The sequence below is a fragment of the Lampris incognitus genome, chromosome 14, assembly GCF_029633865.1.
Source record: "Lampris incognitus isolate fLamInc1 chromosome 14, fLamInc1.hap2, whole genome shotgun sequence".
Lineage (NCBI taxonomy): Eukaryota > Metazoa > Chordata > Actinopteri > Lampriformes > Lampridae > Lampris > Lampris incognitus.
Genome location: NC_079224.1, coordinates 47,776,337 through 47,796,166, shown reverse-complemented (window position 1 = coordinate 47,796,166; position 19,830 = coordinate 47,776,337). Strand labels below are relative to the sequence as shown.

General features: G+C 45.4%; 1 protein-coding gene across 1 annotated transcript in view; it reads left to right on the top strand.

Moving 5' to 3' along the window:
• dhx9 (DEAH (Asp-Glu-Ala-His) box helicase 9) overlaps window positions 1–18,746 on the top strand; it is a 50,080-nt gene extending 31,334 nt beyond the window's left edge. The window contains exons 13-28 of the mRNA XM_056292872.1: window positions 414–555; window positions 824–906; window positions 2,182–2,338; window positions 6,221–6,318; window positions 6,800–7,013; window positions 7,465–7,559; window positions 7,869–7,942; window positions 8,402–8,554; window positions 8,923–9,083; window positions 9,716–9,827; window positions 10,339–10,500; window positions 10,845–10,972; window positions 13,883–14,112; window positions 15,709–15,824; window positions 16,215–16,415; window positions 17,810–18,746. Coding sequence (XP_056148847.1) covers window positions 414–555; window positions 824–906; window positions 2,182–2,338; window positions 6,221–6,318; window positions 6,800–7,013; window positions 7,465–7,559; window positions 7,869–7,942; window positions 8,402–8,554; window positions 8,923–9,083; window positions 9,716–9,827; window positions 10,339–10,500; window positions 10,845–10,972; window positions 13,883–14,112; window positions 15,709–15,824; window positions 16,215–16,415; window positions 17,810–18,074 — 2,391 coding nt within the window. The 3' untranslated portion in view covers window positions 18,075–18,746. The remainder of the gene's footprint in view (window positions 1–413; window positions 556–823; window positions 907–2,181; window positions 2,339–6,220; window positions 6,319–6,799; window positions 7,014–7,464; window positions 7,560–7,868; window positions 7,943–8,401; window positions 8,555–8,922; window positions 9,084–9,715; window positions 9,828–10,338; window positions 10,501–10,844; window positions 10,973–13,882; window positions 14,113–15,708; window positions 15,825–16,214; window positions 16,416–17,809) is intronic.
• The last annotated feature ends 1,084 nt before the right edge of the window (window positions 18,747–19,830 follow it).

The following is a 19,830-nucleotide window of genomic DNA, read 5'->3' as shown; positions in this document are numbered from 1 at the left end:
TATAGTATTTAGGATTATCAAGTAGCAAATGTACTACTACCACTACTTCATAAAGTGCTTATGATTATCATGTAGCAAATGTACTACTACCACTACTTCATATAGTACTTATGATTATAATGTAGCAAATGTACTACTACTACATCTTGTAGTACTAACATATGATTAATATGTAATAATGTACTACTACTTCGTGTAGTACTACTATATGATTACTATGTAGTTAATGTACTACTACGTAATATAGTATAACTGTGACACTATGATGTGATTTGAACGTGTCTGCTAATTGCTGACTCTTGTAAATCGCGTTGGGTTGAAGAGCGTCTGCTAAATGAGTAAATGTAAATATTCTCTGTTGCTGTATTTTTTATTATAATACTTACTTCTATCTCTGTCTCTCTCTCCCCCAGCCGAGACGGATCAGCGCCGTGTCTGTGGCGGAGCGGGTGGCGTACGAGAGGGGGGAGGAGCTCGGGAAGAGCTGTGGTTACAGCGTTCGCTTTGAGTCCATCCTCCCCCGACCCCATGCCAGTGTCCTCTTCTGTACTGTAGGTCTGTATTTTGGGTGTCTGGAAAGTTCTCCAAGTTGATGTTCATCTGTGTCGTGGACTAATTCGTTGTAATAACCAAGATCATAGTTAAGAAATATGAGATTTTTTTTATAACATATATTTAGTAGATTGAGCAATGTTGTCGTTTTTGTGCTATTGAATAGTTTTGTTATTGTAGTACAGGGAATGTCATTCATTGTCCACTGGTGGGTTATGGATGAGTATTGTGTGTCACTGGGTTGTTGAACGCATTGTGTTGTGTGTTGCAGGTGTGTTATTGAGAAAGCTTGAGGCAGGAATAAGAGGCATCAGTCACGTCATAGTCGACGAAATCCATGAGAGAGATATTAATGTGAGTTCATCTTCCTGTTTCCTTTGCTTTACATGGGAATGATGAGAAATGTGGTAATTAAAATAATTTAATTAACATTTACTGTTAATATTTACTCATTCAGCAGATGTTTTTATCTAAAGTGACTTACAAAAGAGTCAGCAAGTAGCAAATAAATTCAGGTGTTACCAACTGGTGTCATAGAGCGCTACATAGTAAGCATATTATGGTAGTGCCAAGAGGTGGAGCAGCAGTTTTAAAAGTGTGGGGGTTCTATGGATGGAACATGAGCACTGCAACCCCCTACTTTCAGCCCCCGTTCCACTCTCCACAATATGCCAAATCAACGGCTGCTGCCGTTAGGGGATGCCACAGCGGATCATCCGTTTCCATCTCTTCCTGTCCTCTGCATTGTGGTGGCCAGTGATGCACACTGTCACACCAGCCACCTGCATGTCCTCCTTCACCTTCATCCATAAACCTCCTCTTTGGCCTTCCTCTTCCCTGGCAGCTCCATATTCAGCATCCTTCTCCCAATATACCCAGTATCTCTCCTCCACACATGTCCAAACCATCTCAATCTTGTCTCTCTTGCTTTGTCTCCAAACCGTCCAACCTGAGCTGTCCCTCTAATGTACTCGTTCCCAATCCTGTCCTCCTCCATCACGCCCAAGGAAAATCTTACCATCTTGGCTGTTAAATCAATCTAACTTGACCAATATGTTTTCATGTTCATGTATGGGGAACTTGGTTTCGTTTCATCAACAACTATCTCAGGAAAAAGTGTGGGGGATAGAATCATGTTTCTGTGAAAGTGCAGGTGTCGCAATATCGATAACACCCGCGACTCCAACGCACCTGGTAGTATCATATAAAGTAGTAGTACATTTGCTACATGGTAATATATAGGCAAGAGTACATGTCACGTGCACTTTGTACTTGTGTCTGTGATCATCAAGAGGTGGTGAATAGGAGAACCAAAATACAAAGTAGATAAACAATGCCATATATGTCCTCATAGGTGTAGTGTGACATGGTCTAGTTGACATACTATGTAGAGCCTCTGTCGGCATAAATCACATTAAAGACTGATCCAGGGATCAGTGTTCAGGGCAGAAGATGACAACCAGTTTCCATCCAGAAGCTGGTACATAGAAGGTTGTTAGTTAGTCTTCTCTACCAACGTCATAGGCAGGTAACCAACCACAATCTTGAATCCTGCTCTGGTTGGTTGACTTTTGGGACATACCACATTTATTAAAATGGTATCAAACTATTGTTTCATCTGGTCTCCAGACGGACTTCCTGATGGTGGTTCTGAGGGACGTGATCCAGGCGTACCCACAGATTCGGGTCATCCTTATGTCGGCCACCATTGACACCGTGATGTTCCAAGAATACTTCTTCAACTGCCCCATCATTGAGGTCTTTGGACAGACCTTCCCTGTTCAGGGTAGGTTTTCTTATCTCCGCTGAGTCGCTGTGTCTTCTGTTCTTTAGCCATGTTTCCATCCAAATGTTAAGCACATGGTAGGTGAGTCTTTGAAAGGTCAAAAAAGTTTAAATGTGAATCAGATGCTTTTCCATTAACTGGGTTTAAGGGGTTAAAAAGAATTTGTAAATTACCTTTGGAGGAATTTGAAAATTCTGTCAACATAACTCTTTATGATCTTCGGGAAGATGGTGGCGCAAATTCACGTTTGCAGCAGCCTCACCCAGTGCCGGTGTGGGAAGATGGCGGCGCGAATTCACGTTTGCAGCGGCCTCACCCAGTGCTGTCCATGCAGTGTCTTTGTCGACGTCTGTATCTGAGTTTGTCTTCGTGTGATGGCTGGGAGAGCCGGCGCTGGATCGGCTGCTGCCTGGAGCTGTGCCTGAAGAGGTAACACCGAGGGCGGTCTGACAGGACACGGAAGCGGGGCAGGCTAAGCTAACTGCTAGCCCATGTAGACCGGCAGTTCCAATAACGCCGGAGGTGGTCTGGCGGCGGCCTCGCTTGGCCTTGACTGTGTTTTTAGTGTCCTCCTGTGGAGTGTGGGGAGATGTGTCAGAAGGTGAGCTTGGTCTACTGCATTCTGTGGGCCTAAGGACCACGGCCCTGCCTGGAGCTGCAACCGATGAGGAAACGCCAAGGACGGTCTGACAGGACATGGAAGCGGGGCAGACTAAGCTAACTGCTAGCCCATGCAGACCGGCAGTTCTGACAGTCATCCTGGCTGGCGTTCATTCTCCTGGACACTGATTTTGTTTTTTTAAGTTTAGATATGTGTTAATTTGGATATGTGTGTTCTTGTAGTTTTTGGATATGTGTTTTTTTTTTTTTTTTAATTTTTATGTCTTTGTTTTGCACTGCTGTGGGCTGGGGGAAACGATGTTTCGTTTCATTTCATGTGCGCAAGTGCATGAAATGACAAAGTGTTTCTGATTCTGATTTATCCCATAATCTTTTTTAAACACATTATTTTTAGCTCCATCAGAGCCTGTCCTGCCCTCAGCTCGCCTCCTTTATCTTGTTTGCATATAGTTTGATAATATGGCAAGTAGACTAGACACTTCTCATATGTTGATATTTTAAATATGCTGCCGGTATTGAGCACAAAATGCATATGCTTTGTCGTTGTTCTTCCAGTTCTGTACTGGAGCTATAGTGTAGGAGGACATTTTGGCCACTGCAGTGTGACCTGTTCACACTGTAAAGAACAGATCCTGCACTGACCATATTACAACACTGCGTATCATTCCAGAACAGTCACTGGAGTTGAACTTGCCTCTGTGTCAACTTTATTGACTATGAGATGAAAGTGTGGATAAGCAGACCCTCTGGAAACTGCTGAGACACTATAGGGTGCCGAAGAAGATCACAAACATCATCAGGATTTCCTACGAAGGGATGACCTACAGGGTGATACATGGCCAACAACTCACCAATACCTTCCAAGTGCGGACAGGAGTGAGGCAAGGATAGCTGTTGCTGGGGCTGCACGATATATTGTTTCACAACATCATCGCGACATGCGCATGCGCAATAGTCACATCACAGGACGTGCGTTGTGAAGTAAGGCAAATTAACTCAAACACCCCACACTGCAACTTTTTGCGGCTTGATACAACAGGAAAACGCACGGTTCTCATTTTCCATGACTAATCTACAGGAGAAGTCTGTCTGATATAAAATGATTTACTCCGATTTAATGCTCTGGACTTGTCATTTCTCGCTACGTTTGGAGAAATGACACATTGACATGATCATGACGCACTGATGTGTTCGTCTGCTTCTCAGCTTGTGATGCACGCATTGTAGTTATATCTGCAGGCACCACGGTTAATCCGCTAATCAGGCGGGCCGAGTCATAAAAATTAACATTCTGATTAATAGCAAATGGGTTGCAGGTGGCTGAAATAATACATAATTAATGAGAAAAATATTAATTACATTCTCTAAAATGTGAACATATTTAAAGCTTCATTTTTTTTGCCAGGCACGAATTAGCAGACTAGACTCCCATTGCGCCAGTTGCAGTGTCCATTTGCCTTAAGCACCCATAGAGGAGAAAAAAAGAACCGAGAGAAATTTAAAAAAGAATTAAAGGGGCGTCCATGTAGTGTAGCGGTCTATTCCGTTGCCTACCAACACGGGGATCGCCAGTTCGAATCCCCATGTTACCACCAGCTTGGTCGGACATCCCTACCGACACAATTGGCTGTCGGTGGGTGGGAAGCCAGATGCGGGTATGTGTCCTGGTCACTGCACTACCACCTCCTCTGGTCGACTGGGGCGTCTGTTCAGGGGGGAGGGGGAACTGGGGGGGAATAGTGTGATCCTCCCAAACGCGATGTCCCCCTGGTGAAATTCCTCACTGTCAGGTGAAAAGAAGTGGCTGGTGATTCCACGTGTATTGGAGGAGGCATGTGGTAGGACACAGTTGAACGACCTTGGCTTCGCTGATGACCTGACCCTTCTTTCCCAAACCCAGCAACAGATGTAGGAGAAGACCAACATGGTGACAGTAAATTCGGCACGCCTTGGCCTCAATATCCACAAAGGGAAGAGCAAGGTCTTCAAGATCACCACAGCCAACGTTACTACCTCCATCATGCTGGAAGGTGAAGCACTAGAAGAGTCGGAGAGCTTCACTGATCTTGGCAGCAGTGTTGATAAACTGGTTGGGACAGATGCCGATGTAAAAGTCCGGATTGGTAAGGCAATGGTAGGTTTACATCAGTTGAAAAATGTCTGGGGATCCTCAGATCTGATTACCAACACCAAGATCAGGATCTTCAATACCATTGTGAAGCCTGTTTTGCTGTATGGCGTAGAGACCTGGAGAACAACTGTCACCACTATGAAGACAATCCAGACATTTACCAACACCTGCCTCAGAAGAATCTTATGAATTTGCTGGCCAGATATTATCAGTAACCAGGAACTGTGGCAGCGAGCAAGACAGCAGCCTGCTGTGGAAGAAATCCTCCGAAGATGCTAGAGATGTATTGGTCACACTCTTCGCAAGCCTCCATCCAGCACCACAAGACATGCCCTCCTTTGGAATCCACAAGGGATAAAGAAAAGAGGCAGACCAAGAAACACCTGGCGCCGTGACCTGGAGGCAGACGTGAAGAGGACTGGCGGTACATGGGGACAGCTGGAGATATTGGCCCAAGACCGGGATGCCTTGCGAGCCTTTGTTCACAGCTTATGCCCCAAGTGGGGCCACAAGCAAAGATAGATAGATACTCTACAGTGTGAAGTAATTGCCTTTACTTTCACCGTCAGAATGTGGCTTTGCATAATTGTTTGCTGTTTCAACACCAAACAAAAACATCTATTTCTGCCAGCACAGTACCAGGAAACTGCTGTAGCTTTGCCTGGCAAGATTATTGTACTCTATGCAGAGCCAGTTTGCTTGATTTTGAGCCACAGACTGTGACACCAAAGACGGTCCTTGTAAAAACCCAGAATTTCTCTGGGTGTTAGATTGTTAAAGAGGCAATAGAGAATCCAAAAAAAAAAAACATTTTATCCTTGAAACCCGATTCTATAGCTAGGAAAGGCACATATATAAACCCAAAACTAAATTGACCCCAGAAACAAGGATTGGAATAATTCTTACTGGTTTTAGATGTGAAGCAGCTTGTGGGCTTGGCTTAAAACTCTCATGTTTAGTAGTATGACGAGTCTCCATAATGGGGAGCCAGTGCTAAAGTGACTTGGTTTTCTATTTTTATCATTGCTTACTCTATCTGCTGCTGCCATGACCGGTAGAGTCTGATCTTTAGTCTTTTTCTCTTACTCTTCCTGTTCTTACTGCTCTGCTTCGTTATTGTTCTCTTCCAGAGTACTTCCTGGAAGACTCCATCCAGATGACCAACTTCATTCCTCCGCCTATGGACCGCAGGAAGAAGGATAAAGATGAGGACAGAGGGGAGGAAGATGTAAGGAGAAACGGGAAGAAGAGTCTTTTAAACCACTTCCTGTTTCAAAGGCTTCTGAGCATTAAAGCAGCTTTCTGTCCTGCACACTGAGCAGCATTTTATAGCACCCAACAGCTGACGGCACCATCCCCTTCTCTGTAATCTCCACCTCATAAAAAGATAGGATGTTCTCAGCATGTCTGATTAAAGTTTGTAGTAGGAACAACATTACACAAGAATCCTCTTGAACACTTGAATCAAGATTGTGAAGAGCTCATTAACATTAACCAAGAGAGTGTTATCAATTTTTTAGTCTGATATGGTAATTTGATATTCATGCTTATGGATTGTGCTATTTTAGAACAGAGGCCCTCAAATGACTAAAAGCTTCATGAGTAACTCAAAAAGAGCTTTTTCATTTTGTAATTTTCATTTTGTTGGTGTATTCTAAAAATACTGGCAATGTTATTTTGAGTAGAACTCTTTGTCTCTCTGTTCATAGATCAACTGTAACATGGTGTGCGGTTCTCAGTACACTGCGGAGACCAAGCGCTCCATGGCTCAGATCAATGAGAAGGAGACTCCCTTTGAGCTGGTGGAGGCACTTCTTAAATACATTGAGACGCTGCGGGTGGCCGGAGCTGTGTTGGTCTTCCTGCCAGGCTGGAACCTCATCTGCTCCATGCAGAGGCACCTGGAGATGAACCCTCACTTTGGTATGATCTGATTTATCCCCCAAGGAAAGGAATGAATGTGTGTTAAGTTTGGCTTTCTTGACAAACTTTTTATGGGAATTCTGAGCTCAAAACTCCAATGTACCCATGTTCTTGGAAAAGTCATAAAATTGGCAGAACTTTGGGGAAATATCCTGGGAATCTGTTCAAAGCTTATTTTTAATGGGATATTGTTAAATCACAGATTTGCTGATGAATTTGTGTCAGTTGAAGTTTAGAAATCTAAAAGACCTGGCCTTTAAAAGCAATTTTCACAAAAAATGCCACACTAGAAGAGAAACTTGTCTTGGACTTCATCGATAAAATGTTGAGGAGCTGTAAAATTCTACATGTACCGAGTTGGATCTGCTCCTTTTCAAGTGCCTCCTTAGAGCCGTGACCTCTATCCAGACAAGGGTCATTTTGGTCATGCGACTCATGTTCTTGTTTCTAGGGTGTAACCGTTACCAGATCCTGCCACTCCACTCCCAAATCCCTCGAGAGGAGCAGAGGAGGGTGTTTGAGCCGGTTCCTGATGGTGTCACCAAGGTTGGCAATATCCAGCGATCCTAATGATCCAAGATTTTTATTTACTGTAGATGTTTATTATAACTTCCTCTTTATTGTTCAATACTTCTAAAGAACAGTGGGTGGCATCTTCCTTTATGTAACTGTTATGTCTTGACTTAAATTTCAATGTCTGTAATAATTTTCTAAGAGCATTCATCAGTTTTTTTTCCAAAGGTGACAATCTTACCAAGTAAAATACCCCAAAAGCTGTTCCAAATTTGTTGTTGAGGTCTCAGGTTGAAACTGTAATCAGAAACCAGAAAGAAAATGGTATTTTCGTCTCTCCAGGTCATCCTGTCCACCAACATCGCAGAGACCAGTATCACCATTAACGATGTGGTTTATGTCATTGACTCCTGCAAGTAAGTTTATGGACACTCTATTTTCTGGGAGGGATCAAGGCTCCTTCCACACAACCACAACATCAGACCTGTACTCCATTTCCTCCACCGACTACCACTCCAGAAACTGCGTCTACAACCATCAGTGCTGTTCTCAAATAGATCTAGGAACTCGGTATTTGTACCAGCTCAGGAGGTTCTACCAGATGTCAGTTCCTGGAACTGCTAGGTGGAGTTAGCTGTGGTGCACATCAATACCGATGAGAAGCATCACAGATTGATAACGGTGTGGTTCTTAAAGTTTGGGGTTGCAATACAATATAGGCATAGTCACAAAACAATGGTGGAACAGACAATTTGGTTTCCTAGGAGACAGTATGTGTAAACAGTAATCCTGGTAGTATGTAGGTTGTCATGGTGACAGTGTGGTTGGTTTAGTGTTGATTGTCATGGTGACGGTGTGGTTTGGTGCTCCTAAAGGCAGAAGGTGAAGCTGTTTACCTCTCATAACAACATGACAAACTACGCCACTGTCTGGGCCTCAAAGACCAACCTGGAACAGAGGAAGGGCCGAGCCGGCCGAGTCCGACCTGGGTTCTGCTTCCACCTGTGCAGCCAAGCCCGCTTTGAAAGGTAACACCATCTGTCAGCTTACTCACACACACACACACACACACACACACACACACACACACACACACACACACACACACACATTTTAGAATGTTGTGTATTGTGTTAACCATTTGGGAGTAGAAGTTACTGAACTACTGCTGTCATTATAAATTTCAGGTTTATTAAACATCTGCTAACTATTTTCTTCATGTGACTGATAATTCTTTCATGATGGGATTCATTTCCTTTAAAGATATCATCTTATCAAGACAACAGTTTTTCTAAAGAAATTGATTCCTTTAAGGGATCCAGTTTCCTCCTGCCATAATGGTTCTTGTTAGCCTTAACCCACTGGAAGATAACGTGAGTGACCTGGTTCCTTCCAGACTGGATACCCACATGACCCCAGAGATTTTCCGGACTCCACTCCATGAGGTGGCGCTGAGCATCAAGCTGCTCCGACTGGGAGCTATCGGCCACTTCCTGTCCAAGGCCATAGAACCGCCCCCACTGGACGCTGTTATCGAGGCAGAACACACTTTGAAAGGCATGATACACACTCAGAGACAGATCAAACTTACTGATAGAAAGTGTTTGTGTGTGTGTGTGTGTATACTCTGATTCTCTAGATTGGCCTGTAACTAGTCTGATTAACAGGATGTTGGCACTGGGGTAAGCCTCCAACTGTCACCAACAAATTCTTTCGGCAGTAATCACGGAAACTGAGAAATTCCACCACTGTCGATCCAACATTATTTCGGTAGCACACGTCACCTCGCTTATGGTTTAGCACCTCCCTGGATGAATTTCATTGGTTTCAAGAAATGCTATGCCAACCAGATGATCCGTTCTGCCGGACTTTTTATTGTGCACTGGTGCAGCATTTCTAGCTAGGCCAGACTAGCCCATAACCTACGACCGCTGAAAAGTGAAGGGATATATGTGAATCTTGACCCTCTCATTCTTGTAGAATACATTGTGTTCATCATTTACCTTTTGCTCTTCCAATTAACGTTTTACATTGAAACTTTTAACTCAAGGTTAACCCAACACAAATGGTCTCAGTGTGAACATCCAGACATGAACCCTCCCCTGTATTGGTATAACCAGGACACACGATGATGGTTAACTGGTCAGACATGATGACACATAATGTCTCCTGTGTGGCTGTCCCCCCAGAGTTGGATGCCCTGGACTGCAACGATGAGCTTACCCCTCTGGGTCGGATCCTGGCTCGGCTGCCCATCGAACCTCGCCTGGGGAAGATGATGATCATGGGCTGTATTCTCAAGTCTGTCTGTTTTTCATACACATCAGATCTGTCATACTGTCTAGTTAATGAACCCCTTGCTCATCTGTTCACACCGTGCCTAAATATATGTTATTGATAATCACTGTGGTCTGTTAAACTTAATCCTTCTATCAATGATAAAGCCATGTTTGAATAAATTGGTATTACTTCATAATCTCAATTTAAGATAATGAAAATTTATTGTAATACCTGATCAGTGGTTCTCTTATATTTACATCTTAGAAAAAAACCCAAAGGTCACTGTTTACATCCTTTCAAATAGCACTTTTAAAAATGTTCATTGTGCTTTGGGTCTGTTTTGTAAGTTTTTGTATATATAGATGATACTCCAGTATGAATAGATGGTATTTCAGAAATGGCAAAAGGATAGCATCTTGCATTCAAGTTTGCACCATAGCCCTTTGAAATTAAAGTTAAAAGAAAAAGCAGCAGAACTGTGACCTTTGACCTGACACGAGTGTTGAGTTTTCACTGGTTTTTCGGGCTCTAGTGTTGGAGATGCTGTGTGCACCATCGCTGCCGCCTCCTGCTTCCCCGAGCCCTTCGTCACTGAGGGCAAGCGGCTTGGCTTTGTGCACCGAAACTTCTCTGGCAGTCGTTTCTCCGACCATGTGGCACTGCTCAACGTCTTCCAGACATGGGACGACGTCAGGTCTGTCTGTTCATAATACGTATCTCTTCATGTCTGCTAAGTATCAACAGCAGGTCTACTGCGTTTACAGTCATGTTACCAAATACTTGCATAAACTTCAAATTCCTTCTCTTAAGTTTTCCAAACTTGTCTCTTCCTTAATCGTCCCCCACTTTGCGCACGCTGGTTACACATGCTGTGATTACGTATATCATAAAATATATCTCAGCCATGTCTCTCTCGTACAGTGTGTTTCAGGTCTTGATGCCAAACCAGTTCAGAATCTGGTTGGCTTCACTTGGCTTTGTTCAGTGACAACTTAGCTGTCTCTGATGCATGTGTGTGTGCTTGTGTTGTGTCTCCAGGATCAATGGGGAGGATGCAGAGGTTCAGTTTTGTGAACACAAACGTCTCAACATGTCCACACTGAGGATGACCTGGGAGGCCAAAGTCCAGCTGAAAGACATCCTGATTAACGCCAACTTCCCAGAAGGTTGTTTGATCACTTTATAGACACTAACGATTTACCTCAGATTCTCATCACAGGGATTAAGTCTTCTTCTTTCTTTTTTTTTCTTTTTGCAAATTAAAAGATTAGGTCCTTTAGCTAAAGCTTGAGTCTGAGTGACTTAAACCAGAGACCAGACAACAGTTCAATTCTGCTCAGTGTTAATTAAAGCTTTTAATTATGAGACCCTATCTAACACTGGAAGTCTGGAAAGCATGCTTCAGTAAAATGAAAGCTGAATCAGTTCATCTGGACGTTTATTGACAGATACGTTTCATCACTCATCTAAGTGACCTCTTCAGTCTAAACTGTAGTAACGGTAATCATAATAATAATACATTTTATTTGTGGGCACCTTTCAGAGCAACCAAGGACACCTTACAGAACAGAGTTAAAAACAAGCAGCACTGTATCAGACAGCATAAAATCAAAACAAAGCAGGGTAGACAATAAAAAGTTAACACAACAGATAAGTATAAAATCATCATCTGCACAAAACTCAGTACAGCGTGGATCAGACTGAATGCGCCAGTTTGAAAAGGTGTGTTTTGAGATAGGATGTGAAGGTTGAAAGAGAGCCAATGTTGTGAATGTCTTGTGGGAGAGAGTCCCATAGGTGGGGGCAGAATGACTGAAGGCTCTAGACCGATGGTGTAGTGAGTTGGAGAGCAGAAGAGGATCTGAGAGTGCTGGAGGACGTGTGGATATGAAGGAGTTCGGAAAGATATGAAGGAGCTAGGTTATTAAGGGCCTTACAGGTGAGGAGCAGGATCTTGAAGTCAGTATGGTATTTAACAGGGAGCCAATGAAGCTGCTGAAGAACAGGAGTGATATGATCTATGGAAGGAGTTCTGGTAATGATACGGGCTGCTGAATTCTGGACCAACTGAAGTTTATGAAGACAACTGAGGGGAAGACCAAAGAGGATAGCATTGCAGTAGTCAATACAAGATGTAACCATCATGTGATTGAGTATGGCGGTGCTTTTAGGTGTAAGTTACAGGTGAAGACGATTAATACTGCGTAGGTGAAAGTATGCAGGCTGAGTAACATTGTTGATGTGAGCTTCAAAAGATAATGTGCTGTCCAGGATGACACCCAGACTCTTGGTCCTATTGCTAAGGGTGGGGTCTTTTTGTGATTTCATACGGACTACCTCCACTGCTTCATCAGCAGGAACACGTGAAGAGAGACTTAACATCACAAGAGACCATTGTTTCATCCCCTGTCCATAATGATGTCCCTCATCTTATCTGTCACCATGTTACAATGCTGTGACTGCAAATGTTCCCCATCTGCTGTGAATGGTCACATGGTCACTGTAGCTCTAGTTAATGGTCATGCCCATATCTGCTTATGAAACCGATCGTTGGTTTCGGTCATTATACAGACGTATTTTTCATAAGGGTGGAGGTACGTGCAGTCAGTTGAGACTGATGAGGTCACTTAGATGATGATGACCCGTTTCTGTCTCTAAACGTTGTGTCCAGATGACCTGGTTCACCTTGTGTGACGTCTTACCTGGGTTACTGAGCATCAACACATGTTTCAGTAAAGTGGTATTAAGAAAGTTTACTCGCACAAAACAAACACTGTCTGGAGCTTCGAACTGATTTCCCTGCTGTTAAAGATGACAAGGCGTCTGGGTAGCGTGGTGGTCTATTCTGTTATCTACCAACCACGGCTCGCCAGTTCGAATCCCCGCGTTACCTCCGACTTGGTTGGGCGTCCCTACAGACACAATTGGCCGTGTCTGCGGGTGGGAAGCCGGATGTGGGTATGTGTCCTGGTCACTGCACTAGCGCCTCCTCTGATCGTTCAGGGCGCCTGTTCGGGGGGAGGGGGAACTAGGGGGAATAGCGTGAGCCTCCCACACGCTACATCCCCCTGGTGAAACTTCGCACTGTCCGGTGAAAAGAAGCGGCTGGTGGCTCCACATGTATGGGAGGAGGCATGTGGTAGTCTGCAGCCCTCCCCAGATCAGCAGAAGGGGTGGAGCAGAGACCGGGACGGCTCGGAAGAGTGGGGTAATTGGCCAAGTACAATTGGGGAGAAAAAGGGTGGGGGGATGACAGAATTCAGTTGTATTATTGGGCGGCACACATCCATAAACTTTCATCAAAGAAAGTTGAATCAGTTCATCTGGACACAACGTTTGACAGACACGTTTCATCATCATCTGAGTGACCTCATGACTCTCACCTGACTGCAGGTACCCCACCCTTATAAACAATACAGTGACTGTAGGTACCCCCACCCTTATAAACAATACAGTGACTGCAGGTACCCCACCCTTATAAACAATCCAGTGACTGTAGGTGTCCCCACCCTTATAAACAATACAGTGACTGCAGGTACCCCACCCTTATAAACAATACAGTGACTGCAGGTGTCCCCACCCTTATAAACAATACAGTGACTGTAGGCACCCCCACCCTTATAAACAATACAGTGACTGCAGGCACCCCACCCTTATAAACAATCCAGTGACTGCAGGTGTCCCCACCCTTATAAACAATACAGTGACATAACCACCAAAACCAGCCATCGGTTTCATATGCAAATATGGTGTGACCATTAACTAGAGTTACAGTGGTCATGTGTACTATTCACAGAGGATGGGGAATAATTGCGATCACAGCATTGTAAGATGGTGACAGATGTGGTTGAAGCCCCCCCCCCCCCCCCCCGGTTCAGGGATGGTCGTTCCCTCCCTACACAGATGGCCTCTTGGACTCCATGATTGCTACCATTCCCAAATTCTCTGTGAATTGCATATTTACCTTCAGCCTGAACTGATTAATGCCCTCTTTCCTTATCCCTCATCTACTCCGATTGAATGACAAGTCACTTCCTGTCACATGCTCCTGATGTTATTCTCGTTCTTCCTGTCAGAGTGCCTGATGACCCAGATGTTTAACCCGGTGGGTCCTGATAATGGTCTGGATGTGGTGGTGTCCTTGCTGGCATTTGGCTCCTACCCTAACGTCTGCTTCCACAAGGAGAAGAGGAAGATCCTGACCACTGAGGGGCGCAACGCCCTCATCCACAAGACCTCCGTCATCTGTCCGTTCAGCAACCAGGACACGCGCTACCCCTCGCCTTTCTTCGTCTTCGGCGAGAAGGTACAAACCTCCCGCAGAGAAACTACATATCCGCTGGATGTGGATCCAGTTCTGTTCTGACAGAAAATCTGTTTCCCGTGTCTGTCTGTCAGTGCCCCCGCAGTCCCTCTCACTGAACGAATAAAATCACTTCACTGAGTGGACTGCCCGAGCTGAAAGAAGTTTATGGGGAGAAGATACGAGAGCTTGTCTTAGTATTCAAATGTATTTTAAAGTAAAAGACCTGGAGCATCATCCATTAGATAAATATTTACACACCTACGCTTATTGAAATATTTCATTATTGAATATGTAATTTGTAACCAAAGTAAGACTGCATTCTCAGCCCGCTGGTCTGCTTTACGCTCAGTTAGGACTGACACGTATCTCTCGCCTGATATATCCAGCATTATAAAGAAATGGGTGACTGAGTTCCTGTGTTGAATTAGAAGTTAAAGGGTCTTCGTATTTTGTTGGTGATTTAACTCTTCAGCAACTCCACAGTATAAAGAATAATTTGATTTCATAATGAAGCCAGGAGTGAGTGATACTATCTTCTAACATTTTAACCAAACACCCCCAGATTAGCATCCAAAGACCTCGTGTTCAGTGCAAACCCATCAGACTCGTTTCCAAACTAATTCAGTGTACTACGAACTCCATGGTGTTATTATAGATTTATCTACCACCCAGTCCCCTCCAGTCATTCTCCGTAACATAATAATAATGGATTACATTTATATAGCGCTTTATCTAGACACCCGAAGTACTTCAGAGTGAAGGGGGAAACTCACTCCAGCCACCACCCACCTGTATGGTGCACAGCAGCCATTTTGCACCAGAACACTCACCACACGTCAGCTTGAGGTGGAGAGGGAGGAATCATGGAGCCAGTTACATGGGGGATGATTAGGTGGCCAGATGGGGAGAGCCAGGTTGGGAAAGTTGCCAGGACACCTGGGACCCCCTAGTCTTTGTGATAAGTGCTATGGGATCTTTAATGACCACAGTGAGTCAGGACCTCGGTTTAATGCAGGGGTGGGCAGTCTTATCCAGAAAGGCCCTGTGTGGGTCCAGGTCTTTGTTCCAACCAAGCAGTTACACACCTGTGTCTCCTAATCAAGTTCCTCAGCAAAGACTCTACTGGTTGATTAGTGGGATCAGGTGTGTAACTGTTTGGTTGGAACAAAAACCTTCACCCACACCGGCCCTTTCTGGGTAAGATTGCCCACCCCTGGAATGTCTCATCCGAATGACGGCGCCTCCTACAGCACAGTATCCCTGTCACTGCGCAGGGGCACTGGGATTTTTGTTGTTTATTACAACCGCATGGAAGACTGCCCCCTACTGGCCCACCAACACCACTTCCAGCAGCAACTCCGTTTTCCCAGGAGGTCTCCCATCCAAGTACTAGCCAAGTCCATATTTATAGAACGTATAGATTGATCTGAGTCTGGGCTGTAAACTGTCTTTAAAAGTGACGTGTAGAAATTTAAATTCTGTGTAGAATTCAAATGACCGCTGTAATAAGGTGAATTTTACCAATTCCTTAATGACATCGAACTGACCGACCCTGATGTTCCCTCAGCTAACCTGGTGTTTGTATTTCCGGCTCAGATTCGGACCAGAGCCATCTCGGCTAAAGGAATGACGTTGGTCAGCCCCCTGCAGCTCCTTTTGTTTGCCTCCAAGAAGATCTCCTCAAATGGGGAGCTGGTGGAGCTCGATGACTGGTGAGGATGTAAACACGTCCACAGGAAGTAAAGCTATTCCGTTTCCTGTTGGAACACTGTCACTGTTCTACCAGCCCTGCCAGCTAGATGTTAGGAGTGGAACACGGCCTGTTTACAAGTTCTGCTACAGTAGAGAAACTTACTGTTAGGTCAGAGGTCAGCAGATTTTTCATCATGTGACTGCTGAATGATAGTTATTTTTAAGTGGACAAAGGCTTGTTCCCCTCCTATGACTACACCAGCCGTCTCCTCCATCTGTTTTTGCTGTGCCTTCATCTGCTTTCAAACTGCTTTTACCTTTTAGCACGATGAAATCTGCTGTTAAAAAAACTGTTGACATGAAACAGGAAGCAAGACCCTTCTCTGTGTTTCTGTTTTGTTTTGTTTTAGGATCAAACTGGGGATCTCTCATGAGGTGGCAGGAGGGATCGCGGCTCTGCGAGCAGCCATGGAGGCCCTGGTGGTGGAGGTAACCAAAGACCCTGAATACATCCGACAGTTGGATTGTACCAACCAGCGGGTGCTCAACCTCATCCGCCAGATCTCCAAACCTTCTGCCGCCGGACTCAACCTCACCGCCAACAACCCACGGTACGCACCAAGACCACCCAGGCTGCTGTGCTGCTGAATTAGGAACAGAAGTAAACATGGTGATGATTGTGAATAAAGCTCCGATCAGGTCAGAAAAGGTGTTGGGGTGAGATTTAGTCAGTTATACTTTCCTAGAGGCTCTTGTCTTTACCTCAGCAGCCTGTTTATTGGAAATCTGTCTGAACTCCTTTTGAGGTGACGCCACAGATCAGCACTGCTTCCTGTCTTCTGGGAGGAGGTGCTGCTCTTCCATCTTTAATGCTTAAAGGCCCAGTCTGCCACTGCGTTTACATGCACAGTTAAGTCGAGCTGCGGTTATAGCTCAGTTAGGCCATGTAACTGTCGTTATCCCAGTATACAAGAACCGGGGGAGATTTATTGACGGACGCGTGTCCGACCTTGGTACGGTAGGTGGCGATATGTCCCCTTTCAGCTGGCTGCTATTGGACCTTCTTCCAGTTGACCTATTGCGTCACATACCAAACAAGCCACAAACGCCATTCGGCATTCTCCTTCCATCCATGTAGGTTAGGATGTCCACCTCCTGTAGCTGACACAACATGAAGTTTGTCTCCTCGTCTGTCCAGAAGTGCGTGGTTCTCGCTCTAGCACTCGCCATGTTGATACTGTTGATACCACGCTGATCCACTTCCGGATGAAAGACCGCCGCGGGAACTATGGATCATGTGCGCCTAGGCCAGTTGGGGGCCGATTGAAGCGTATACATGTCAGAGTAAATCCACCCCCAACCGCATTATCTAGGTGTGTTAGTCCCACTTTCAGAAACTCTATTTAGTACGACTTCAGGGGACTGACACGTTTACATGTTTTAAAAGTGCCGTTTTAGTCGCACTAACACAGTAAATCCGCTTTCTAACATCATGTGACTGGACTGAGTGAGTCTTTTGCCCATGTCACATAGAGGTATTTAAATGCAGAACTGAAGCATTCTCACCAGGCGGTAATAGAACACGTGGGTTTGTTTGACTCCAGTCTTTACAACCGTTAGTGAAGTGAACAAATCTTTTACAGCACCAGAACATTAGAAACTCGGGTTTACTTGTTGTTTCCTGTTAGTCGTTTTATTAAGAAACTAGCCGATCGGTTGGGGAGTGACCGTAGCTTCCTGTTCTGTCGTTTGTAGTTTGGCAGCGGGGCGACCTGCTGGTTTACATCTGGACTCAGGACTAACTTTTAAAGAGGATGTCCTGCTGGTAATTAAACTCCTAGCACAGTGACCAGGAGCTCAGGTCCTCCATGCTGACTGGCCAGATTAACAGACAACCAGCTCAGGTGGTGAACGCCAGCATGCATCAACAGACGATAACTTGACCTTCGCCGCCAGCCTGTTCATGATGGCTAACTGACACATTCTCCCTCTTTCCTCTCTGCAGGTTTGGTGACGGTCCTCGTCCTCCAAAGATGAGTCGGCTTGATGGGGGAGGTTACCAGGGGGGAGGGGGGAGGGGATACAGGGGTGGGGGAGGAGGTTACAGAGGTGGTGGGGGTTATGGGGGAAGAGGTTACAGGGGAGGCGGGGGGTATGGAGGAGGAGGTGGGTATGGGGGAGGAGGCGGGTATGGGGGGGGAGGAGGAGGAGGGTATGGGGGCTTTAGAGGAGGTTACAGGGGGGGGTACAGGGGTGGGGGGGGTTATTAATCTCCTGAGCTCCCTCACTCTGAACAGTCATCACGAGTGACAGGGAGGAAGTGACCAAGTGAGGCATGTTATCGTTTCCTGCAGCGCCCATAACAAGTGGCGTTCATGTGTGGACCTTCGTTCGTTTGGCTTATTGATGTCGGTTTCCTCGCAGAATGACATCGACTTGAACCCTGACAACAGGCAAAATGTGACTTTCAGTGGTAATAAAAGTACTTAACGGGGAAGTGAGTGGATGTTGGGGTCCTTTCCTCCCACTAAGACAAGTGTGACACTTCCTGCAGGGGTCACATCTCAACAAATTATTGAATTTGCTGTTGTGATCAACAGAAATGTGTTTAGTTTGTGTGGATTATCTGAGCTGTGGGTCTGTAGTTTATCTGAGCTGTGGGTCTGTAGTTTGTTGTCTGAGCTGTGGGTCTGTAGTTTGTTATCTGAGCTGTGGGTCTGTAGTTTGTTATCTGAGCTGTGGGTCTGTAGTTTGTGCTCAGCTGTTATTGTGCAGAAATGAAGAGTTGCGTGGAAACTGGTGGTTTTAATGGTGCAGATTTCATGTCATGTTTGCTATTTACATGTTGTTCAGGCGTTGATGTTGACGTTGGTAAGCTAAGCTCTCATCAATAAACCCTTTTTCATATTTTGACTCCTGTTTTCTACTAAAATAAAAGGAAGCAATTTACTCTGGTGTTTTTTTTTGTTTTGTTGATTTCTCCCCCTTTTTCTCCCCAGTTGTACTTGGCCATTTACTCCACTCTTCTGAGCCGTCCCGGTCTCTGCTCCACCCCCTCTGCTGATCCGGGGAGGGCTGCAGACTACCACCTGTCTCCTCCCATACATGTGGAGTCACCAGCCGCTTCTTTTCACCTGACAGTGAGGAGTTTCACCAGCGGCACGTAGTGCGTGGGAGGAAAACGCTATTGCTCCCAGTCCCCCCCCCCCCCCCCCACAACAGGCGCCCCGACTGACCAGAGGAGGTGCTAGTGCAGCGACCAGGACACACATCTGCTGGTCTCCCTGGATCAGCAGAGGGGGTGGAGCAGCGACCGGGACGGCTCAGAAGACTGCCCAGATAATTGGCTGGATACAATTGGGGAGAAAAAAAAGGGGGGGGTCCCAAAAAATAAATCTTAAAGTAAATACAAAAACCGTTACACAACCAGACAACCTGATGAACAGAGTGCCGTAAATACAGAAAATGATGAATGTTCAGCAGACAAACAGGCTGGTTTATCTTCCTGCCGGGGGCTACGGGGTTTGGTCAGGCTGGGTGTTGGGGTTTTTTTGTTTTGTTTTGGGGTGTCTCAGGGTTTGTTAAGCAGGAGGATGTTGCCCAGTCCGTTTTCCAGTTTGTTGGCGTGGAGCTCCAGGCTGAGCTGCTGGAGAACTCTGGTCAGCTGCTCCACCTCCGTCTGGTCGGCGCTGGTGGTCTTTTTGGGGCCCTCCTCGGCCTCCTTAGCGACCCCGTAATGGTCATGTAGCCCTTGTTGCCAGGCATGCAGTTGTCTGATGTCCTGAGGTGGGGCTTGGAGAACACCTGTTGAAAAATGAACCAGGTCGTTGACTGAGAAGAGAATGACGTCGTTATGTTGACTGATGAAAATGAGACGTTTCTTCTGTCACCAGGCTGGGCGACTTTAAAAATACAGCAGGGCCTCCAAATGAAGGTTGGTTACGTGATAAAATTTACTCAAAGAATAAATGAACCAGTATGCAGATTGTAGAAGGTCGAGCCCCAACCCGGTCTAAGTTGGCTTTA